Source organism: Podarcis filfolensis, assembly GCF_964270895.1.
Source record: "Podarcis filfolensis genome assembly, chromosome: 4".
Taxonomy (NCBI): domain Eukaryota; kingdom Metazoa; phylum Chordata; class Lepidosauria; order Squamata; family Lacertidae; genus Podarcis; species Podarcis filfolensis.
In genome coordinates this window covers 102,603,550-102,623,581 of record NC_139607.1, presented here as the reverse complement: position 1 = coordinate 102,623,581, position 20,032 = coordinate 102,603,550, and the positions used below count along the sequence as shown (strand labels likewise).

Here is a 20,032-nt window from a genome sequence, read left to right as displayed (position 1 = left end):
AAGAAGGGGAATGAAACAACATCAGCCAGCATGGTGTAGTGGTTAAGGGTGGTGGACTCGTAATCTGGTGAACCAGGTTCGCTTCCCCGCTCCTCCACATGCAGCTGCTGGGTGACCTTGGGCCAGTCACACTTCTCTGAAGTCTCTCAGCCCCACTCGCCTCACAGAGTCTTTGTTGTGGGGAAGGAAGGGAAAGGAGAATGTTAGCCGCTTTGAGACTCCTTAGGGTAGTGATAAAGCGGGATATCAAATCCAAACTCCTCCTTCTCTTCTTCTCTTTGGACAGGCAGTTTCCCCACCCCACCCCCTTCCCACTGCATCAATATGGAGATTGTACTTCCCTTTGGCTTAAGCACTAGATGCTGGGAATAAACATTTATTCATTCCACTGGTCACTCGTCTTGGTTCCTACTTGAACTATATGTGGACACTTCTACATAACTGTTGTTATTGTGTTTGTGATGTGCGTGGTTCATTCTGTCATGAATGCTTTAGCTGAGTTTCTTGCATTCAGGGGGCTGGACTAGATGTCCCTTGGGGTCCCTTTCAGCTCTATAATTCTATGATTCATTCAAAACCAATAAAATGTTTGTAAAAGAAAAAAGAAAGATGATGGTTAGATCCAGTGCTTTTTTCCTGGGGGTACGCAGGGGTATGCAGACCCCTAAACATTTTGTGAATCTTTGTCAGAATCTCCGCTCGGCCAAGCCGATAAGGCCTCCGACGTGTTTAATGACCTGAGCCTTTGATATATATATATATATTTTTAATAATATTTATTAGAGTTTCAAAAAGAGTTACAAAAGTAAAAAAGAAATAGAAATAGAAAAATGAAACAAAAAATACAAAATACAGAAGAAATAAAAACAATTAAAAATAAATCCATCTTTCCCTGTCTTGCCTTTCATTCACTTATTTCCCTGGCCTCCTCACACCTCCCTTTTTTGTATTCCAGTTCAAATGGTTACTTCAGCAAATCCTTTCCCTCTTTGTTTTTATCTTAATTCTTTATCTTAATATATTATAGCTTTACATTTTCACCTGTTAACAATCCATTTTTACATCCTCCTTCTTAACATTGCTGCTAAAACCACTTAATTTCATTCCGACATCATTTTAACATTCATTAATTTTGCAATGTTTTTGTAAATAATCTTTAAATTTCTTCCAATCTTCTTCCACCGACTCTTCTCCCTGATCTCGGATTCTGCCAGTCATTTCAGCCAATTCCATATAGTCCATCACCTTCATCTGCCATTCTTCCAGGGTGGGTAGATCTTGTGTCTTCCAATACTTTGCAATGAGTATTCTTGCTGCTGTTGTAGATACATAAAGAAAGTTCTATCCTTCCTTGGCACCAATTGGCCAACCATGCCTCTGGTTTCTTCAGGAAGATATATTTAAATACCTTTTTCATTTCATTATAAACATCTCCCAGAAAGCCTTAATCCTTGGGCACGTCCACCAAAGGTGAAAGAATGTACCTTCATTTTCTTTACATTTCCAACATTTATTGTCGGGCAAATGATAGATTTTTGCAAGCTTGACTGGTGTCATGTACCACCTGTATATCATTTTCATAATATTCTCTCTTAAGGTATTACATGCCGTAAATTTCATACCTGTGGTCCTGACCTGAGCCTTTGATAAGGCCTCAAGCACATTCTATCCAGCAGGGTTCCCAGCACAGGGAAGAGCCGAGAGTTTCGGCTACATTGTAAAGAGTTTTATTTCTAAACTACGCAGAACAGAAAAGACATCCTCTCTCTATGAAAGCAGAGAGCAACTGAACAAAGGAACTAAGGAACAAAGGAAACAGGAAACCACTAACGCCACATCCCGTCTCCCTTTCCCGTGAGACTGCAAGGTCTCTGGAATGTAAACAGAGTCCTGGGACTCCACACAGCTGCACAGTGAGAAACAGAAACTAACATCCTCCCCCTTTCTGTGAACACCACTGGGCAGCGTGTCAGTACATTATCAGTACAAACCCAATTTCTGTACATAGGTACAGTGTTGATCCTTCGGAACAACCTTGGACAATAAAGCAGCAGGAATTTCATTACCTGGCATGTAGGACACCGTTATGAGTCCTTTCTGAGCACATTCTCTAGCATGTTGCAGCTTCAATTGCAAGTGCTTCGTGCTTTGCTTACAACCTTCAGAAGTCAGCAAACCAAACATGCTTTGTTGTCCTGATAAACCTGGATTAGACATTTGACAGGAATTCTCATGTCTTTACACAACTGTAACAACCATTCACAATCCACAAGTGAATAAGACAATGCATTCAGTTCAGCTTCACAAGAACTTAAACTTACTGTTGTTTGCTTCTTGCACGACCAATCAAATAGACCCTGGTTGTACATATAGCAAACTCCAGATGTGCTTTTCCTGTCTGTAGTGTCACTTCCAAAACTCGCATCAGCAAATATCTCAAGACCACCAGACTTCTGATTGTTAAATGTCAGTCTGTAATGCATAGTGCCTTTCAAATAGCGTGCTACGTGTTTCAGAGCTTTCCAATCCTTAACAGTAGGATTGTTGACTTGTCTGCTTAGCAAGTTACACCTAACTGCAATGTCAGGTCTTGAATATCTGGCAATGAAATTTAGTTTGCCTAGCACACTTCTGTACAGTGTAGTGCCAGAAAATGCTTCTTCCGTGTCATCTACCTGATAACCTGTTGTCATTGGTGTGTCTACAGGGTTAGCATCCATCAGGTTTAGCTTGGTTAACACATCAGCAATTTTCTGTGACTGGTATACTAGGAATTAAAGCTGCATCACATGATGGACACTTCAAGATGGCGGGGGCTGCTGAGCAGACTGCCAGAGTTTACACCCCGGGGAAAGCTGATACAGTATCCCAGACCATGCAGGGATGTGTTCCTGAAACCGAAAGCTCCACAAAAGGGAGGCTTTTGGAGGAAGAGTGAACGAGGGGGGTGTTTCCTGTTCAGGGGGTGAAATCTCCAAAGCAGGAGGAGCAAGGGGAGTTGGCTGCCACGTCATCCCAACCATCACTGCAACCAGCAGGTGGCACTGCTGTGTTTGAAGCAGTGGAAAGTTTTTCCTGTGAGAAGTTTGGACAGAGTCCAAATGCCAGGATGTTCCAGTACAAAGGCTAAGGCAAACCTTTGTGGAAGATGGAACTGGTTCACCACATTTACATCACAGAAGGGTCCGATCCACCAGTTGGGTGAAGACTCCTTAGAGGTGCAAAGTGTTGTGGAGTCCGGCACACTTCCCTGTGTTCCATTCGGCTTTCCGGACTTGTAGCAGAGTGTGCACAGCGCTAGCTGCTTGGTGTGTAAGCTTGCAGAAGATAGAGTCCACACGCTGTTGTTCAAAACTAACAGCTTTATTTACAGCAGAACAGTAAAAATAAACAAACCATCTGAGACAGCAGGCATCTTGCTTCCTTGCTCGGCAGCAAAAGCGAAAGTCAGACAGAACAAAGAAACAGCTTCTCCAGAAGTTGGAGACAGCTCCTCCCCAGAACAGGCAGGACGATGGGTTCTGAGCTGTTAAGCCTATAAGCTTTGATTCCCCATCACACCCCCTCTCGTCCTGCACTGCTGGGGGCTCGTACGTTTCACCACTTACCCCAAACACAGACCTTTACAGAACTCCCCATGACGCTGAAAGCGCAAGGTTTCATGAACCCATCTGCCAGGTTCTTCTGGCTTGAACAGTACTGCAGTCTCACCAAGCCTAACTGGATACTCTGAAACACATTCTGGAAACGGATGTCTAGGTGTTTGGTTCTGGGCTTAAACTGCCCAGACTCTGCCAACTTCAGACAGGGTTGATTGTCCTCCCACACCGTGACAGGCAAACAACAATCCCTGCAGATTTCTTAAACCAAACAAACATAGAATTCCAATTCCCTGCAAAGCTCAGACAGCGCACTGAATTCAGATTCAGTAAAGGAAAGCGCAATGAGACTTTGCTTCCGGGTGTGATGGCCTGGGATTCGGATTCAGATGCCGAACCTAAGTAATCCCAACCTGCACAGGATTCCTCGCCTCCAGAACCAGCTGAGCCAGGGTTGGGGAATGAGCCTGAAGGGTCCTCACCTGTGCTGGATCCTCAGGTACAGACACCAGCTGAGTCTGCTCTGGTGATGGAGGCACCAGAGGACCCATTGCCTGCAGGTGCTCCACTCTCAGCCCCGTCAGAGGAAGCTGGGGTTACCTCTGGGTCCGGTAACCCTCCAGCGTCTCCTGAGCTGCACAGGCTCAGGACAGAGAGGCGGAGGGAACTAAGTTCCTCCAGAAGCTCTTTCCACATTCCGCACACTAATATGGTTTCTCCCCTGTATGAATTCTTTGATGGGAAGTGAGTTTGGAGCTTTCAGTGAAGCCCTTTCCACATTCCACACACTGATAGGATTTCTCCCCTGTATGAATTCGTTGATGGGAAGTGAGAGAGGAGCTGTTACTGAAGCTCTTTCCACATTTCACACACGGATAGGGCTTCTCCCCTGTATGAATTCTCTGATGTGAAATGAGATCGGTGCTCCTACTGAAGCTCTTTCCACATTCCACACAATGATAGGGTTTCTCCCCTGTATGAATTCTTTGATGGGAAGAAAGATGGGAGCTCTGACTGAAGCTCTTTCCACATTCCACACAATGATAGGGTTTCTCCCCTGTATGAATTCTTTGATGGGAAGTGAGAGAGGAGCTGTTACTGAAGCTCTTTCCACATTCCACACACTGATAGGGTTTCTGCCCTGTATGAATTCTTCTATGGGAAGTGAGATTGTGGCTGTGACTGAAGCTCTTTCCACATTCCACACACTGATAGGGTTTCTCCCCTGTATGAGTTCTTTGATGGGAAATGAGAGAGGAGCTCTGACTAAAGCTCTTTCCACATTCAAAGCACTGATAGGGTTTCTCCCCTGTATGAATTCTTTGATGGGAAGTGAGTTTGGAGCTTCCAGTGAAGCTCTTTCCACATTCCACACACTGATAGTGTTTCTCCCTAGTATGAATTCTTTGATGGGAAGTGAGAGATGAGCTCTTCCTGAAGCTCTTTCCACATTCCACACACTGATAGGGTTTCTCCCCTGTATGAATTCTTTGATGGGAAGTGAGAGAGGAGCTTTCAGTGAAGCTCTTTCCACATTCCACACACTGATAGGGTTTCTCCCCAGTATGAATTATTTGATGGGAAGTGAGAGAGGAGCTCTTCCTGAAGCTCTTTCCACATTCCACACACTGATAGGGTTTCTCCCCTGTATGAATTCTTTGATGGGAAGTGAGGTTGGAGCTATGAGTGAAGCTCTTTCCACATTCCACACACTGATAGGGTTTCTCCCCTGTATGAATTCTTTGATGGGAAGTGAGATCGGAGCTCTTCCTGAAGTTCTTTCCACATTCCACACACTGATAGGGTTTCTCCCCTGTATGAATTCTTTGATGGGAAGTGAGTTTGGAGCTTTCAGTGAAGCTCTTTCCACATTCCACACACTGATAGGGTTTCTCCCCTGTATGAATTCTTTGATGCGAAGTGAGATTAGAGCTCTTACTGAAGCTCTTTCCACATTCCACACACTGATAGGGTTTCTCCCCTGTATGAATTCTCTGATGGGAAGTGAGATCGGTGCTCCTACCGAAGCTCTTTCCACATTCCACACACTGATAGGGTTTCTCCCCTGTATGAATTCTCTGATGCCTAGTGAGAGAGGAGCTCATACTGAAGCTCTTTCCACATTCCACACACTGATAGAGTTTCTTTCCAAGGATATTTTGTTGATGGGAAGTGGAATGGGAGGGCTGACTGCAGCTTTCTCCACACTCCAAATTTTTACGTGGCTTCTCCTCTCTGGGGATTTTATCGTGGTCACCTTCGTTCTTGATTTCTGATTCATCACAATCTGCCATGGAGACAAAAAGGGATCAGAGCCTCAGGAACAAATGAAGAAGAACTGAAGGGAGTTCAGTGTGTGTTTATTACCTTTGTTGTTTGTCATTAACCAACATATTTATTATGAGATTCTGTTGAGGTGCTGAATGTTGCTTTGTTTGATATACAGTAGTGGTCAAAATTGTGGAATACCTTTGGAGAAAAGTGTATTTCAGAGGTTTGATGGCTCATAACACTGCTTCTTTTGGAGTAATATCATAAAATTATGTATCAACGGAAATTGTTCAATTACCCATATTCTATCTAATGCTATAGCCAAATAACCAGAAAAAAGAAGGACAACTTGCTTAGGTTGACTTTTGTCAGTGTCTTTTGTGATTGCTATCAAGTTGGTTGGTTTTTTTGTGTTCTTGTAAAACATAATAAAATTATAGAAATGGCACAAAGAGTTGAGGAGGCTTCCAGCGATCGCGGGAGTGGAAGCAAGTGGGATTCCTCAGTGCTGAGAGAATCCAGCTTTTGAGGGAAAAAGGGAGTGCTGCAAGAGTGCTGCAGCTCCCCAAACACCTTTGAAAGGATATTCAAGGGGCAGGATCCTGGCACGGTCCAAGAGCTTATCCTCCAGCTGCCAAGTACCGTATTTTTCGCTCTATATCAAATGAAGGGGAAATGTGTGTGCGTCCTATAGGGCGAATGCAGGCTTTCGCTGAAGCCTGCAGAGTGAGAGGGGAGACCCCGCTGCCAGCCCCGCAAGCTCTGGGGACAGTGGGGAGGCGCAGCGCGTCTCCCCGCTGTCCCCGGACCTGGTCTGAGGGCGGGCGGCAGGGAGAAGAGCGCTTCTCCCCGCTGCCTGCCCCACAAGCTCCGGGGACAGTGGGGTGGCGCAGCGCGTCTTCCCGCTGTCCCCGGACCTGGTCTGAGGGCGGGCGGCAGGGAGAAGAGCGCTTCTCCCCGCTGCCTGCCCCGCAAGCTCTGGGGACAGTGGGGAGGCGCAGCGCGTCTCCCCGCTGTCCCCGGACCTGGTCTGAAGGTGGGCTGCGGGGAGAAGAGCGCTTCTCCCCGCTGCCGGCACCACAAGCGCCTGGGGGGGGGAATAAAATTTTTTTCCTTTATTTCCCCCCAAAAAAACTTGATGCGTCCTATGGGCCGGTGCGTCCTATGGAGCAAAAAATACGGTAACCTCTTTTTTGGAGGCGACAAGAGCGGCGGGGTAGAGAAGCGGACAGCAGGAGGCCATTTCTATCCCTCAAGAGTGAAGCTCCGAACTTGCACACAGAAGCGATCAGCTCTCAAACATTAAGAAATCAAATTGGGACTTTTTAAAATACAAATCCATGGATTAGAGCCAATTTGAAGTGGGTAAGGTGGAAAAAAAGGAGATCAGCCTTGCCTGGAATTTAAACTACACACAAGAACAATCTTCAGAGCGGGACAAAAACGTAAGTCAATGCAAACGGATTAAACTGATAATTTATTTGACTGCCTTTTAAAGGACTATAAGGAGTATAAGGATTATAAAGATAGAGAAAAGGGGGAGAGTCGTTTGGAAGGCAATTAATAGTCTTATCAGTGAGTCGGTGGGAAACGTCGGGGGGAGAAGACTCCGAGAGCTTTCTACTTTTGTTTTTAAAAAGATCTGCGCAATTGGCAGCGACGGACTTTAAAACTACTGATTTATTAATTCTAGCCTGTGAAGAGAGACAGAAGATACTAAGAGGGAAAATACTGTTTCTTTACCTTAATTTGGTGGAAGTTTAAAAGAAGTTTGAGAGGAATTAGGAGTGTTTTTGCCCTCTGAAGTTCATACACCCCCCCGCCTCCTTCTCTGCGGAGTATTTGAATGGGATACAAAGAAGCGAACTGCGCCATTTTTGTATCTTTGATGGGGGAGGCTTTTGCCCTTCTCCTTCTCTTCCCCTCTCTGAGATTTAACACAGACTTTTATTTGTTTGGTGGCATCTTATGGATTTTGATTTCAAGATATATCTGGCAGGGCAAAAAGCCGAGAATAAAATTTAAGTTCTTAACAAATTTAAAAGAGAGGGGAGGCTTGGCCCTGCCAGATATGAGATTATATTATGAAGCATCGTGCATATGTTGGTTGAAAGAATGGATGAAATTAGAAAATACAGATTTGTTAGATTTGGAAGGATATGACAATAGATTCGGTTGGCACGCATATTTATGGTATGGAAAAAAACGAGTGCATAAAGGTTTCAAAAATCATATTATTAGAGGATCTCTGATTGAGGTATGGGGTAGGTACAAAAACCTACTTGAACCAAAAATACCACACTGGTTATCACCATTAGAGGCGATGAGTGTTAAAAAGATCAATATGACTGGGAGGTGGATAACATATGGAAGTTTAATTGAGAAAGAGGGAAGTGGAAAATGAAACCATATGAAGAAGTGAAAGAATATGTAAACGATTGGCTGCATTATTTTCAGATTAATGAAATGTTTAGAAAAGAGGTTGCAGAAAGAGGCTATTCTGAAAAAGAATCTAGGTTTCAAAGAGAAGTATTGAATAACGAAGTTAAAAATTTATCTATGATGTATAAATTATTATTAGAATGGCATTTGAAGGATGAAGAGGTTAAATCAGTTATGATTCAATGGGCCAAAGACTTTGGATATAACATTCAATTTGATGATTGGATAAAATTGTGGAAGGAAGGGATGAGATTTACGGCATGTACCACAATTAAAGAAAATGTTATGAAAATGATATATCGATGGTATATAACACCAGTTAAATTAAGTAAGATGTATAAGGTGAGTAATAAATGTTGGAAATGTAAGAAGAAAGAAGGGACATTTTATCATATGTGGTGGGAACGTGAAAAAATGAAGTGCTTCTGGGAAATGATATATAATGAGATAAAGAAAATACTGAAATATACATTTGTTAAAAAACCAGAAGCATTTCTATTAGGAATATTAGGTGGTGAAATAAAAAGGAATGATCAGAAAGTATTTCTGTATGCAGTAACAGCAGCCAGAACTCTTTTGGCCCAGAAATGGAAACAAGAAGAAATGCTACGATTGAAGAATGGAGATCGAAATTAATGGATTACGCGGAACTGGAAAGATTGACAGGGAGGATTCGCAACCAACAAGACCAGATTCACTGAGGACTGGAGTAAATTTACAGAATATATTAAAAATATTTGTGATAGTGATATAACGTTTGTAAGTTTTCAAGAAGCTCTGTAAGAAGATTTGGTAGAAATATTGTTTAAACAACATGGGAAGAAAAGATATATATAATGCAATCTGTGATAATTACGGAAAATTATCAGACATGTTGATGGAAGTCTAAAAGAAAAAAATATATGTGACGAGTTTTTGATGTTTAATGATGTTATAAATTTGTTTTTATTGGAAAATTAATAAAAATCATATAAAAAAAACAAAACAGAAAGCGATGTAAAATTGTACTGTTAAGTGAACAAGGCTACAGTTATGAAGAAATTGATGAAATATTAGGAAAAACTTAACCAAAGCTGGCATTTCGATATTTGTGAAGAGGTATAAGGAGACTCGGTCACTACAAAATCAGACCGGTAAAGGCAGGGAAAGGTGCACAAAGGCAAGTGATGATGGACGAGTGGAGAGACTGTCCCTACATGACAGAAGAAAATCATCTGGGTGGATACAAGATGACATGGCGCAATGTAATGTGAAGTTGAGTGCAAGGACTGGTCTAAATGTTAGAATTCTAAGGAAGAAGCCATTGTCATCTCTCAAGCAAAGGTTGAAAAGATTAAACCCATGTTAACTAGACAGCGGAACAATGGGACAATGTTATTTGGTGTGATGAGACCCAAAACTCCTTGCTTGGTAGTGATGGCATGTATACGCAAGAAGAATCAGAGAAGATTTACATCCTACTTGCATTACACCGACCGTGAAACACCCAGATAGTGTGTTGATCTGGGGTTCTACGGCAGCAAAAGGTGTGGGCAAAATTTACATCATTAATGGGAATGTAAATGCCCTAAAATGCATAAATGAAATATTTGCGCCCAAACTGAAGCGTTCCTCAGGTGATCTTTTCCCAGATGCTGAAGCATATTGTCAGGGAACTGCCATCGGTTCAGGAGGGAGAGAGGAAAAGCCGAATGGATTACAGAGAGCCTCCAGGGATCATGGGAAGCAGCCCCTCTTCAACGGAGGAGAGTAAACACGCCTCCAGTGGAGCGGAGCTGCAGGAGTCGGAAGAGGCAAGACGTGCCAGGACAACTTGCCTGGCCAAAGCGGGGAGGAGAGGGGTCCTTCGTTACCCACGCTCTCCTTGCGCAGAAAGCATCCGTGCAGAGAGGGGAGGTGCAGACTGGGCATCAAGAAGCTGCTTTGCTGGGGAAAGTTTAGGAACTTCCCACTCGCGGATTCTGCCAGCGACTGAGTCAGCCACGGGAGAGTGGCGCTCCGGACAGATAAGGTTTATTTTGGCAGCAAAAGAAAGGCTTCACAGCCAAGCAGGGAGATATTTGCCTGCTTGCTCTCGAGCAACCCCTTGGAAACATTCCACACACACACACACACACACACACATATATATATATATATATATATATATATATATATATATTCTATTTTATACTTCAACAGGATTCCTCTCCATGTCATGTTGCTGCTGTGTGCAAAAGGTGCTTTCAGGATAAAGATATTTCACTGCTGGAATGGGCTGGGAATAGCCCAAACTTTAACCCAATCAGAAATCTATGGAGCCGATTAAAGAAACTTGTTAGTCAGAAGCAACCCAGCAATAAAGTCCAATTAACAGAGGCAATAATTTAATCTTGGTTTCACGTTATTACAGCTGCAGAACTAAAAACTTGGTTCATATCATGGGAAGGCATTGTAAGGCCGTAATTAAAGCTAAAGGTTGCCAATGGTTATGACTGCTGTTCTAATAAATGGTTATGACTGCTGTTCTAATAAATACTCTTTCATAAAAATTCTTTCATTACATTCTTCATTAAATTATCTTTCCATTGATATATAATTTAATGGTATTACTCCACACAAAAGTGGTGTTATGTGCCATCAAACCTCAGAAATACACTTTTCACAAAAGGTTTCCACAATTTTGGCCACTAGGAGAAGTTGTTCACTTTAAAGTTAATGTTCTTTTTATATGGGATCAGATTATTATTATTTATGTTTCATGTTTATAAATGTGTTGGAAGCCATATTTATATATGTGTTGGGGCAACCCAGCCAAATGGGCAGGGTATAAATAAAAAATATTATTATTACTACAGTGGTACATCGATTTAAGAGCAGCCCTGTTCCGGAAAAGATTAAGTTTGTAAAGCATCTTCATCACTAGTGTCATCAGCATCACTGCTACTAAACCATCGGAAGATGCAGACATTGCGTCTTCCTTGCCTCAGCAGACAACGAAAGTCAGAAAGAACAAAGAAACAGCTTTCCCAGATGTTGAGAAAGCTCCTCCCCAGATGCAGGACACTCTGAGCTGTTAACCCTGTAAGCTCTAAACTTCACAACTTATCTTTCCTAACAATTCTGAAGCTGACATTTAAGATGGCTTGGGCAGTTCAGACCAGCCCGGTCGTGGTAGAAAAAGGAATAATTTGAGGAAGATTGTTCAAAGAAAAAACTGTAAGTTACTGTTTATTGTGGGGGTGTTAGGTTCCCAGGTGTTATAGGGGGCTCTGTTGAGCTCTGTGAAAATAGATGAGGTTGGTCACATAGAGGTATTTTTTGAATTTCCAGGCTAATATGATGATCCCTATGCAAAAGCCTTTGACTGTGTCGACCACAGCAAACTATGGCAAGTTCTTAAAGAAATGGGAGTGCCTGATCACCTCATCTGTCTCCTGAGAAATCTCTATGTGGGACAAGAAGCTACAGTTAGAACTGGATATGGGACAACTGATTGGTTCAAAATTGGGAAAGGTGTACGACAAGGCTGTATATTGTCTCCCTGCTTATTTAACTTATATGCAGAATTCATCATGCGAAAGGCTGGGCTGGATGAATGTGGCGCCCAACGTGGGGCCGGAATTAAGGGCCGGAATCCCAAGCCGGAATTAAGATCGCCGGAAGAAATATCAACAACCTCAGATAAGCAGATGACACAACCCTGATGGCAGAAAGTGAGGAGGAATTAAAAAACCTTTTAATGAGGGTGAAAGAGGAGAGCACAAAATATGGTCTGAAGCTCAACATCGAAAAAACGAAGATCATGGCCACTGGTCCCATCACCTCCTGGCAAATAGAAGGGGAAGAAATGGAGGCAGTGAGAGATTTTACTTTCTTGGGCTCCATGATCACTGCAGATGGTGACAGCAGTCACGAAATTAAAAAACGCCTGCTCCTTGGGAGAAAGGCGATGGCAAACCTAGACAGCATCTTAAAAAGCAGAGACATCACCTTACCAACAAAGGTCCGTATAGTTAAAGCCATGGTTTTCCCATTAGTGATGTATGGAAGTGAGAGCTGGACCATAAAGAAGGCTGATCGCCGAAGAATTGATGCTTTTGAATTATGGTGCTGGAGGAGACTCTTGAGAGTCCCATGGACTGCAAGAAGATCCAACCTCTCCATTCTGAAGGAAATCAGCCCTGAGTGGTCACTGGAAGGACAGATCATGAAGCTGAGGCTCCAATACTTTGGCCACCTCATGAGAAGAGAAGACTCCCTGGAAAAGACCCTGATGTTGGGAAAGATGGAGGGCACAAGGAGAAGGGGACGACAGAGGACGAGATGGTTGGATGGTGTTCTCGAAGCCACAAACATGAGTCTGACCAAACTGTGGGGGGCAGTGGAAGACAGGAGTGCCTGGCGTGCTCTGGTCCAGGGGGTCACGAAGAGTCGGACACGACTAAACGACTAAACAACAACAACAACGATGATGATCCCACAGGGAGCCTTACCAAGAGAGGCCACGATCCCACGAGTCTCCTCCATGACGTCCTTATGCAGAGCTCTCTGGTCAGGATCCAGCAATGCCCACTCCTCATCCGTGAAACGAACAGCGACATCTTCAAAGCACACTGGACCCTAAAAGAAAAAGGGAAATGTCCTCCTCTGAGACAGCAGAAATATGATCTGCTACACAATGCTCTGTTGTTTCCTTGCAGTGTTGTTTCAATAGGATTGTTTTGCAGCACATTTTAATTATGGGTGCTTATTTTATTCTGTGTTTTAATTATGGGTATCCGTTTTTGTGCAAATAGGTGGAACTCCACCTTGTGTTTCCCAAGTCATTCCACCTACGCAAGCGTTCCAGTTTCCCCAATGGAAGGATCCACTTTCTCCTCTTCTCGTGAGTTGTTCTGGGAAGGTTCCCTCCCAATGCCCTAGAGCCAAATTCAAGGGGTTCATGGGGGCATGGAGAGGGGGAGGAATGGGGGGCAGGCCCCATTTTCCAGCGGATGGGGCTGGTTAGGTGAATCCAGGCCGCTATTTGTTCTCATTTGTCCACTGCTTAGAAACCAATTTTTGCATTCAGTTATCAATCTAGAAATAAAATAAGCCTGTTTCGGATGGCCATCTGTCTTGGATGATCTATCAGAGATTCCTGCATTGCAGGGGGTCTCCTGGCTCTGAGAGACAAGCTGGGAGGGTGGCTTCTGGCAGAAGGAGAGGGAGCCCCCGGTGGCTCCTCCTTCTCCTGACTCACCTCTGCCTCTCGACCTTCTTCTCCCACTCGCCTCCTTCCTCTTCTGCCTCTGATTCTGCACTGCATTCTGCCACAGAGTCTCCCAGCTCACTAAGCCCTGTTACCCCTTTAGCTTCTGACACCTCCTCTTCCCAGACTTCTCCCTCTTCTCCCTCTACCCGCTCATCCTTCCTCCACCTCCACTCCTTCGGCTCTCAGCCATCATCCCTTCCTGGTTCCCCGGCTGCATCCTCCCACCACTCCTCTGTGCCCAACAGTCCATGACATTGCTCCATCCCCCGGTCTCTGTCCCCACAAGGCAGCTTCCCCTGACCTGATCTGGTTCCACAGCCGCTGCTTCCCTTCTGCCCCCATGAAAAGATGGATCAGGAAGTCTTGCCGGCATCCTTCTGTCACCTGCAAAAGAAAAAAGGTAAGCAGGACGCCAGGAGTACCTGATTCTCTCACAGGTGAAACAGGGCATCTCTAACTACAGATGGGCCTTTGAGAAAGACTTACCTGCTGAGAGTATTTGGACGTTTGTGCCCATTTCATATGTTAGTTGTGCAAAAATACATCTCCCTTCCTCTGGACCCTTCCTCCCAACTGTCTCTCCCCAAAACAAGATGAAAAGAACCCTCAGATGAGTTGGAAAACCAACAGAATGAAACCAAACAGAGAAAAACCACCTTCCTCCTTACCCAGTGGTCGCTCTCTGGTGTCCAACAGAGGCCTCTCTGCCTCACAGGAATCCAGGTCCATTTCTGCAAAGAGATCCTTTCCCTGAGAAAGAAACAAGGATTCAAAACAGAGAATGGGGGAAAATAATAAGAAAGAGAATGACAAAGACTTGAAGGGTGTGAGATCTCATTCCATGGATGCCTTGCAGAAAAAGCATGGGCCATCAGGAGAGCATTATGGGATGTTCTCTGTCCTGTTTGGAGCCCCTTGGGAGTATCCAGAGGAAAGTCTCTCTCACCTGCTTTCTCTCCTCTGCCTGACTCAGGAGGAAACCTTCGGCCAGGGCCACCGCCTGGGAACTGGTCTCTGCTCCACAGTCCCTCACCCAGCTCTCCATCTCCGGTGGAAGGACAGCCAGGAACTGCTCCAAGATCACCAGGTCCAGCATTTCAGCTTTCGTGTGCCTTTCCGGCTTCAGCCATTGGTGGCAAAGGTGGTAGAGTCGGCTGCAAACCTCTCGGGGTCCTTTGGCCTCCTGGCAGCAGAACTGCCTCAACTGCTGGCTCTGCACCTCTGAGCGGAGGGTGTCCTCCTCACCCAGGATCTTCTGCACAGAGTTTTCCCAGAATCCCCCACTGCTCCCAGTTTGGTTGGCAAGGTCTCTTCTTGCTTCAGGGCCAGCTGAGTCTCGCTCATCCATCTGTGCTCTCAGGAAGCCTCTGAGAGATTGGAAGGAACCCTTTGGTCTTCTGCCAAGTTCTGTCCGTCTTAATGAAAAGCTCTAGCAAATCCTACAAAGCAAATACATTGTTCTGTTACAAAAGTTGTCTAATATCAGGAGAAGAAAAAGGTTCCCTGAGCAAGCATGGATGAGTCTTGCTGGGAAGCAGGGTAGGACTGCACCACATCCCAGACCATTAGCTATCTTTTTGGGGGGGAAAGAAGAGTAGGAGAAGAAATATGTCTCTAGCCTTCTAGCAATGCAAATTGTGGAGGCAACTGAAGGGATTTCTGTGAGATTAATCAACCTAGTTTCTGCTGCTTTCCAGTCAGTGCATGAAGTCAGACCTGACTGACGAGGAAGTCATTTGTATCTTGTGGGAAATGGATGCCTGGCTCTAGTGGGGGTCCTCACTCGGGGGTCTCAGGAGTTGCTCTCCCCCCACCCCCACTCCCCTGCTTCTGTCTCCTTTTCTTGCACTTGGACTCTCTGCTGCTCTCCAGACAGACTCCTGGGGTGGGGTCCCTTGTTCTTTGCTCTGAGGGCCAGGTGTGTAACTGGCCAACCCCCTGAGGGCCAAGTGGGTGGGGCCAAATACATCTTTGAAATTTAGGCAGCTAATTTATTATGATTATTCTCTAAGACAGCTTAACACACACACAGCCATTGATGCCAAGGTCCCTGGAGGCTCAGGGAGTAGCAGCGCCCATTTCCGGCTGAGAGGATGTGGTCCTGGGATGCCCTGCTCTGGGTGCGAGGGGTTGGCTGCAGTGGCCTCCGTGGGGAGCTGCCCTGGGAGACACTGGGAAACTGGTTTCCGTTGCAGCAGCCAGCCTCTGGGCTGGGATCCCTCTCTTTATTCCTGGCCTTTCACTCCCACCTTTTTTTGGGGGGGGGGCTAGTCCACCTCCTCCTCCAGCTTTGGAAAACCATTTGCACGTTCCCTCTGTTGTGCAATGGGACTCCTTTGTTTAAAGAAATGAGATTTCGTGGGAGTCATTGTTTTTCTGAAGGGGGGGGGAGGCCAAATGAGTTTGGGATACTCTGATCTGCAGGAAGGAGAGCGTGGCAGCCCTGGCCCCTCCCTGGCAGGACCCTCTCCTGTCTGACTTGGGGTCCTCCCCCTGCATGAGCAGATCAGGCCCCCCAGCATGAGGGACTCTCAGCATCTCCCTCCCTTCATCAAGAGATCTCAGAGACATTTAAAACATCCTTTCAAATCTCCAAGTCTGCTGCTGCTGCTGCTGCCCTGAGTGCTGGAATGGAAGACCTGCTCCCTGCAAGGCCCTTTCCCACCTGGCCTGGGGGGCGAGGACCAGACTCCCCCTGCTCAACAGAAGAGACCCCGCGGAGGCCGGAGGGACATTGCCCTGCTGTGAATCCTGGGGAGCCCAGACTCACTGGAAGAAACTCTGGGGCTGGGGCAAATCTTTTAAAATAGTTTTAATCTGTGGCGCTTTCAATGCTGGGTGTTGGTTTTTTCCTCTGTTGGGGGTGGGATAAACGTTTAGTTGGTGCTGGGGATTAGTTTAATTTCAGTACAAATGTAAGTTGTTGTGTATTGTTCTTGTTTTTTAAATTAGTTTTTAGGACTGACAAAACCCGGGACCAGGAGGAAGGGACGCTGGATGAAGATTGGATTGTCTTTATTTCTTTTTTTTGTTACCAGGATTGTTTTATAAAATTGATGAATGTTAGAAGGATGTTGAAATGGAATGGCTTAGCCCTAGTAAAAATGTTTAAAGAATTAGGAAAGAATATTATGGTTATTAAGTTGTAATCATTTAACTTGTTTTTATTATTGCTTGTAAGCCGCACTGAGCCCGGCCTTGGTTGGGGAGGGCGGGGTATAAATAAAAATTATTATTATTATTATTATTATTATTATTATTATTATTATTATTAGAAGTTGGTAAAAATAAGACTTAAGCTTTAAGTTTGAAGGTTTTCTACAAGATAAGATGATAATAGATTAAGGTAATGCAATGAAAGATTAGGATAAACAAAGAGGGAAAGGATTTGCTGAATTAATAAACTGAATTGGAATACAAAAGAGGGAGGTGTGAGGAGGTCCGGGAAATAAGCAAATGAAAGACAAGCAAAGGAAAGATGGAATTGTTTTTAACTATTTTTATTTTTGTATTTTTCTTTTTTCCCCTTTTCTTTTTTCATTTTTGTAACATTTTAAAAACCTTAATAAAATATCTATAAAAAAAAAAGGAGGTTAACTACAGAATAGATATTTAACACAGTAGGGCAGGGTGAGTCTGGGCCTCATCCTCTAGGCTAGGTGGAAAGGGCCTTTCTAAAAAGGAGAAGAAAGAGGAGGAGGAGGAGGAGGAAGAGGAAGCAGCCTTTAGCTCTCCTAGAAGGAAGATTGCAATGCAAAATGTGGAGGCAACTGAAGGGATTTCTGGGAGATGAATCAGCCTGGTTGCTCCTGCCTTCCAGTCAATGCATGAAGTCAGAACTGACTGACAAGGAAGTCATTTGTATCTTGTGGAAAATGGATGCTTGGCTCTAGTGGGGGTCCTCACCTGGGGATCCTCATGAGTTGCTTCCCCCCACCCCCATTCCCCTGCTTCTGTCTCCTTTTCTTGCACTTGGACTCTCTGCCATTCTCAAGGCAGACTCCTGGGGTGGGGTCCCTTTTTCTTTGCTCTGAGGGCCAGGAATATATCTGGACATTATTATTCTATTAGATATCTTAAAACACACACAGCCACTGATGCCAAGGTCCCTGGAGGCTCAGGGAGTAGCAGCGCTCATTTCCGGCTGCTTTGCCAGCAACAATCCCTTTGGGAGAGAGAGGATGTGGTCCTGGGATGCCCTGCTCTGGGTGCGAGGGGATGGCTGCCGTGGCCTCCGTGGGGAGCTGCCCTGGGAGACACTGGGAAACTGGTCCCCAATGCGGCAGCCAGACTCTGGGCTGGGATCCCTCTCTTTATCCCTGGCCTTTCTCTCCCACCTTAACTTCCTTCCTTCCTGTGGGGTTTTTTTTGGGGGGGGGGCTAGCCCACCTCCTCGTCCAGCTTTGGAAAACCATTTGCAGATGTTTCCTCTGTTGTGCAATGAGGCTGAGCGACGTCACACAGAGTTAAAGTCCCAGGGACTCCTTTCTTTACAGAAGGGAGATCTTTTCTGAAGGGGGGGCGGAGGGTCAAATGAGTTTGGGACCCTCTGATCTGCAGGAAGGAGAGCGTGGCAGCCCTGGCCCCTCCCTGGCAGGACCCTCTCCTCCCTGACTTGGGGTCCCGCCCCCTCTTCCCGCCACGCGCTCTCTCCTTCCCTGACCTTCCTCCTGGGGAGTCTGGCAAAAAGCTCTGGCTCTCAGCCCCGGGGCTCCTTCCTACTCTGGGTGGCAGGAGCATATGGGGGGGTCTTTGCACCCCTGACCCTCTCCTCCCTGACTTGGGGTCCCCCCCCTGCAGGAGCAAATCAGGCCCCCCCGCCTCCTCCCCTGCGGCAGCCCTGGGACCCCCCCCCCTGCCTGGCGCTCTGCCTTCCTCCCTGAGGTGGGCAGGCTCTGGCTGGCAGGCGCCTCTGCCTTCCTGCCTGGGGTGGGCAGGCTCTGGCTGGCAGGCGCCTCTGCCTTCCTGCCTCGTGTGGGCAGGCTCTGGCTGGCAGGCACCTCTGCCTTCCTGCCTGGTGTGGGCAGGCTCTGGCTGGCAGGCGCCTCTTCCCGGCACGCGCTCTCTCCTTCCCTGACCTTCCTCCTGGGGAGTCTGGCAAAAAGCTCTGGCTCTCAGCCCCGGGGCTCCTTCCTCCTCTGGGTAGCAGGAGCATATGGGGGGGTCTTTGCACCCCTGACCCTCTTCTCCCTGACTCGGGGTCCCCCCCCTGCATGAGCAGATCAGGCCCCCCAGGCCCCCTCCCCTGCTGCAGCCCTGGGACCCCCACCAGATCCCAGAGAGAGAGGAGACTCACCAGATCCCAGAGAGAGAGGAGACTCACCAGATCCCAGGAGGAGGCAGCGAGGCAGCCCTTGCAAGAGACACCAATGCAACACCCCCCCTTCCTTGCAGGGAAGGACTGGGGAGGGAGGGGCCTTGGCTCTGGAGGACCTGCCCCCCCCCCGCTTCCTGTCCTCTCTAGGAAGGCAGCTCACTTCCCTTTAACCCTTGCAAAGCCGAGTCCTCCCTCGTTCAGCCCTCTCTCGCTTGGCAGATCCTCAGATTCTTATTATTTTTTATGGATTTCGGGGGGGGGGCAGTTGCCCCCCTGGCTCCGCCAATGCCCAGGTATCCTTTTGGGGGTGAGGCTCTTGGCTGGACTCTGAGCATCTCCCTCCCTTGGCCAGAAACCAGAGGAAGAGCCTGCAGGGAAAAGGGCTTTGCAGGAGGCAAGGAAGCTCCTCCTAGAATTCAGGAGTGGAGAGATAGGAGGGGATCCCAGGGTCATCTAGTCCAACCCCCAGCAATGCAGGAATCTCAGCTGAAGCATCCATGGCTGATGGCCGTCCGATCTCTGCTTAGAAACCTCCAAGTGAAAGGGTTAATCTCAATACTATCTGCACCTAAGCTAACTTCTGCAGTTGTGGTTAAGCAGCTAGCAAAAAACCGCAATTGCAAGCTGGGAGCTACTTCCTCTTTCTGCCGGCTAGCAGGGAGAGAGTTTGCTAAGAGGCCAACTTCCTCTTTCTGTCTGCTAGCAGGGAGGCCCATTTCCTTTTTTTCTCTCAGCTAAGCAGAAACTGCAGTTGCTTTCTGCACATGCTCTCTGCTGCAGTAACGCAAGAGAAGAACACACGAACAAGGGAAGGAGGGGCGTTTAGCTAGTCAGATAGCCATATGCCATATAAGGAAATAAGCTTAACCTTGCCAGCTGATTGGAGGGAATTGGGGAGATGGACATGTTCTCAGGTATAAAAATGCTTGTTTACTTGTATCGTTGTAGCCAGTCTTTGGAGAGGACTCCACTGGCTGCCTCTGCGCAGATCTCAATAAATCTCTTTTCTCTGACCAAGAAGTCTCTGGAATTGTTTTTCCCCTCTGGCCACGGGGTTGGCGGACCGCCGGACCTCTGGGTAATTCCAAAGTAAGGCTTTACAAGGAAGGAGAGTCCACCGCCTCCCAAGGGAGACCTTTCCCCTGCCCAACTGCTCTTAGATGTCCC

General features: G+C 46.4%; 2 protein-coding genes across 7 annotated transcripts in view; both read right to left on the bottom strand.

Annotated features, from left to right (window-relative positions):
- LOC310760712 (uncharacterized protein) overlaps positions 1–20,032 on the bottom strand; it is a gene marked incomplete at its 3' end in the record, with an annotated part of 296,144 nt that overhangs the window by 252,560 nt on the left and 23,552 nt on the right. For 2 of the 6 annotated variants that reach the window (XM_083609768.1, XM_083609771.1), the window contains exons 2-3: positions 14,495–14,987; positions 14,217–14,298 (exon numbers count right to left, since the gene is read on the bottom strand). In XM_083609768.1, coding sequence (XP_083465894.1) covers positions 14,217–14,298; positions 14,495–14,896 — 484 coding nt within the window. In that variant the 5' untranslated portion in view covers positions 14,897–14,987. Of the gene's footprint in view, positions 1–12,284; positions 12,767–14,216; positions 14,299–14,494; positions 14,988–18,817; positions 19,037–20,032 lie in introns of those variants that run through there. The other 4 variants (XM_083609770.1, XM_083609769.1, XM_083609772.1 and 1 more) reach the window with 4 other exon arrangements.
- Positions 4,276–20,032, bottom strand: part of LOC310760721 (zinc finger protein 213-like) — a 64,601-nt gene continuing 48,844 nt past the window's right edge. Inside the window, exon 2 of the mRNA XM_083609790.1 lies at positions 4,276–5,886. Coding sequence (XP_083465916.1) covers positions 4,304–5,704 — 1,401 coding nt within the window. The 5' untranslated portion in view covers positions 5,705–5,886 and the 3' untranslated portion in view covers positions 4,276–4,303. The remainder of the gene's footprint in view (positions 5,887–20,032) is intronic.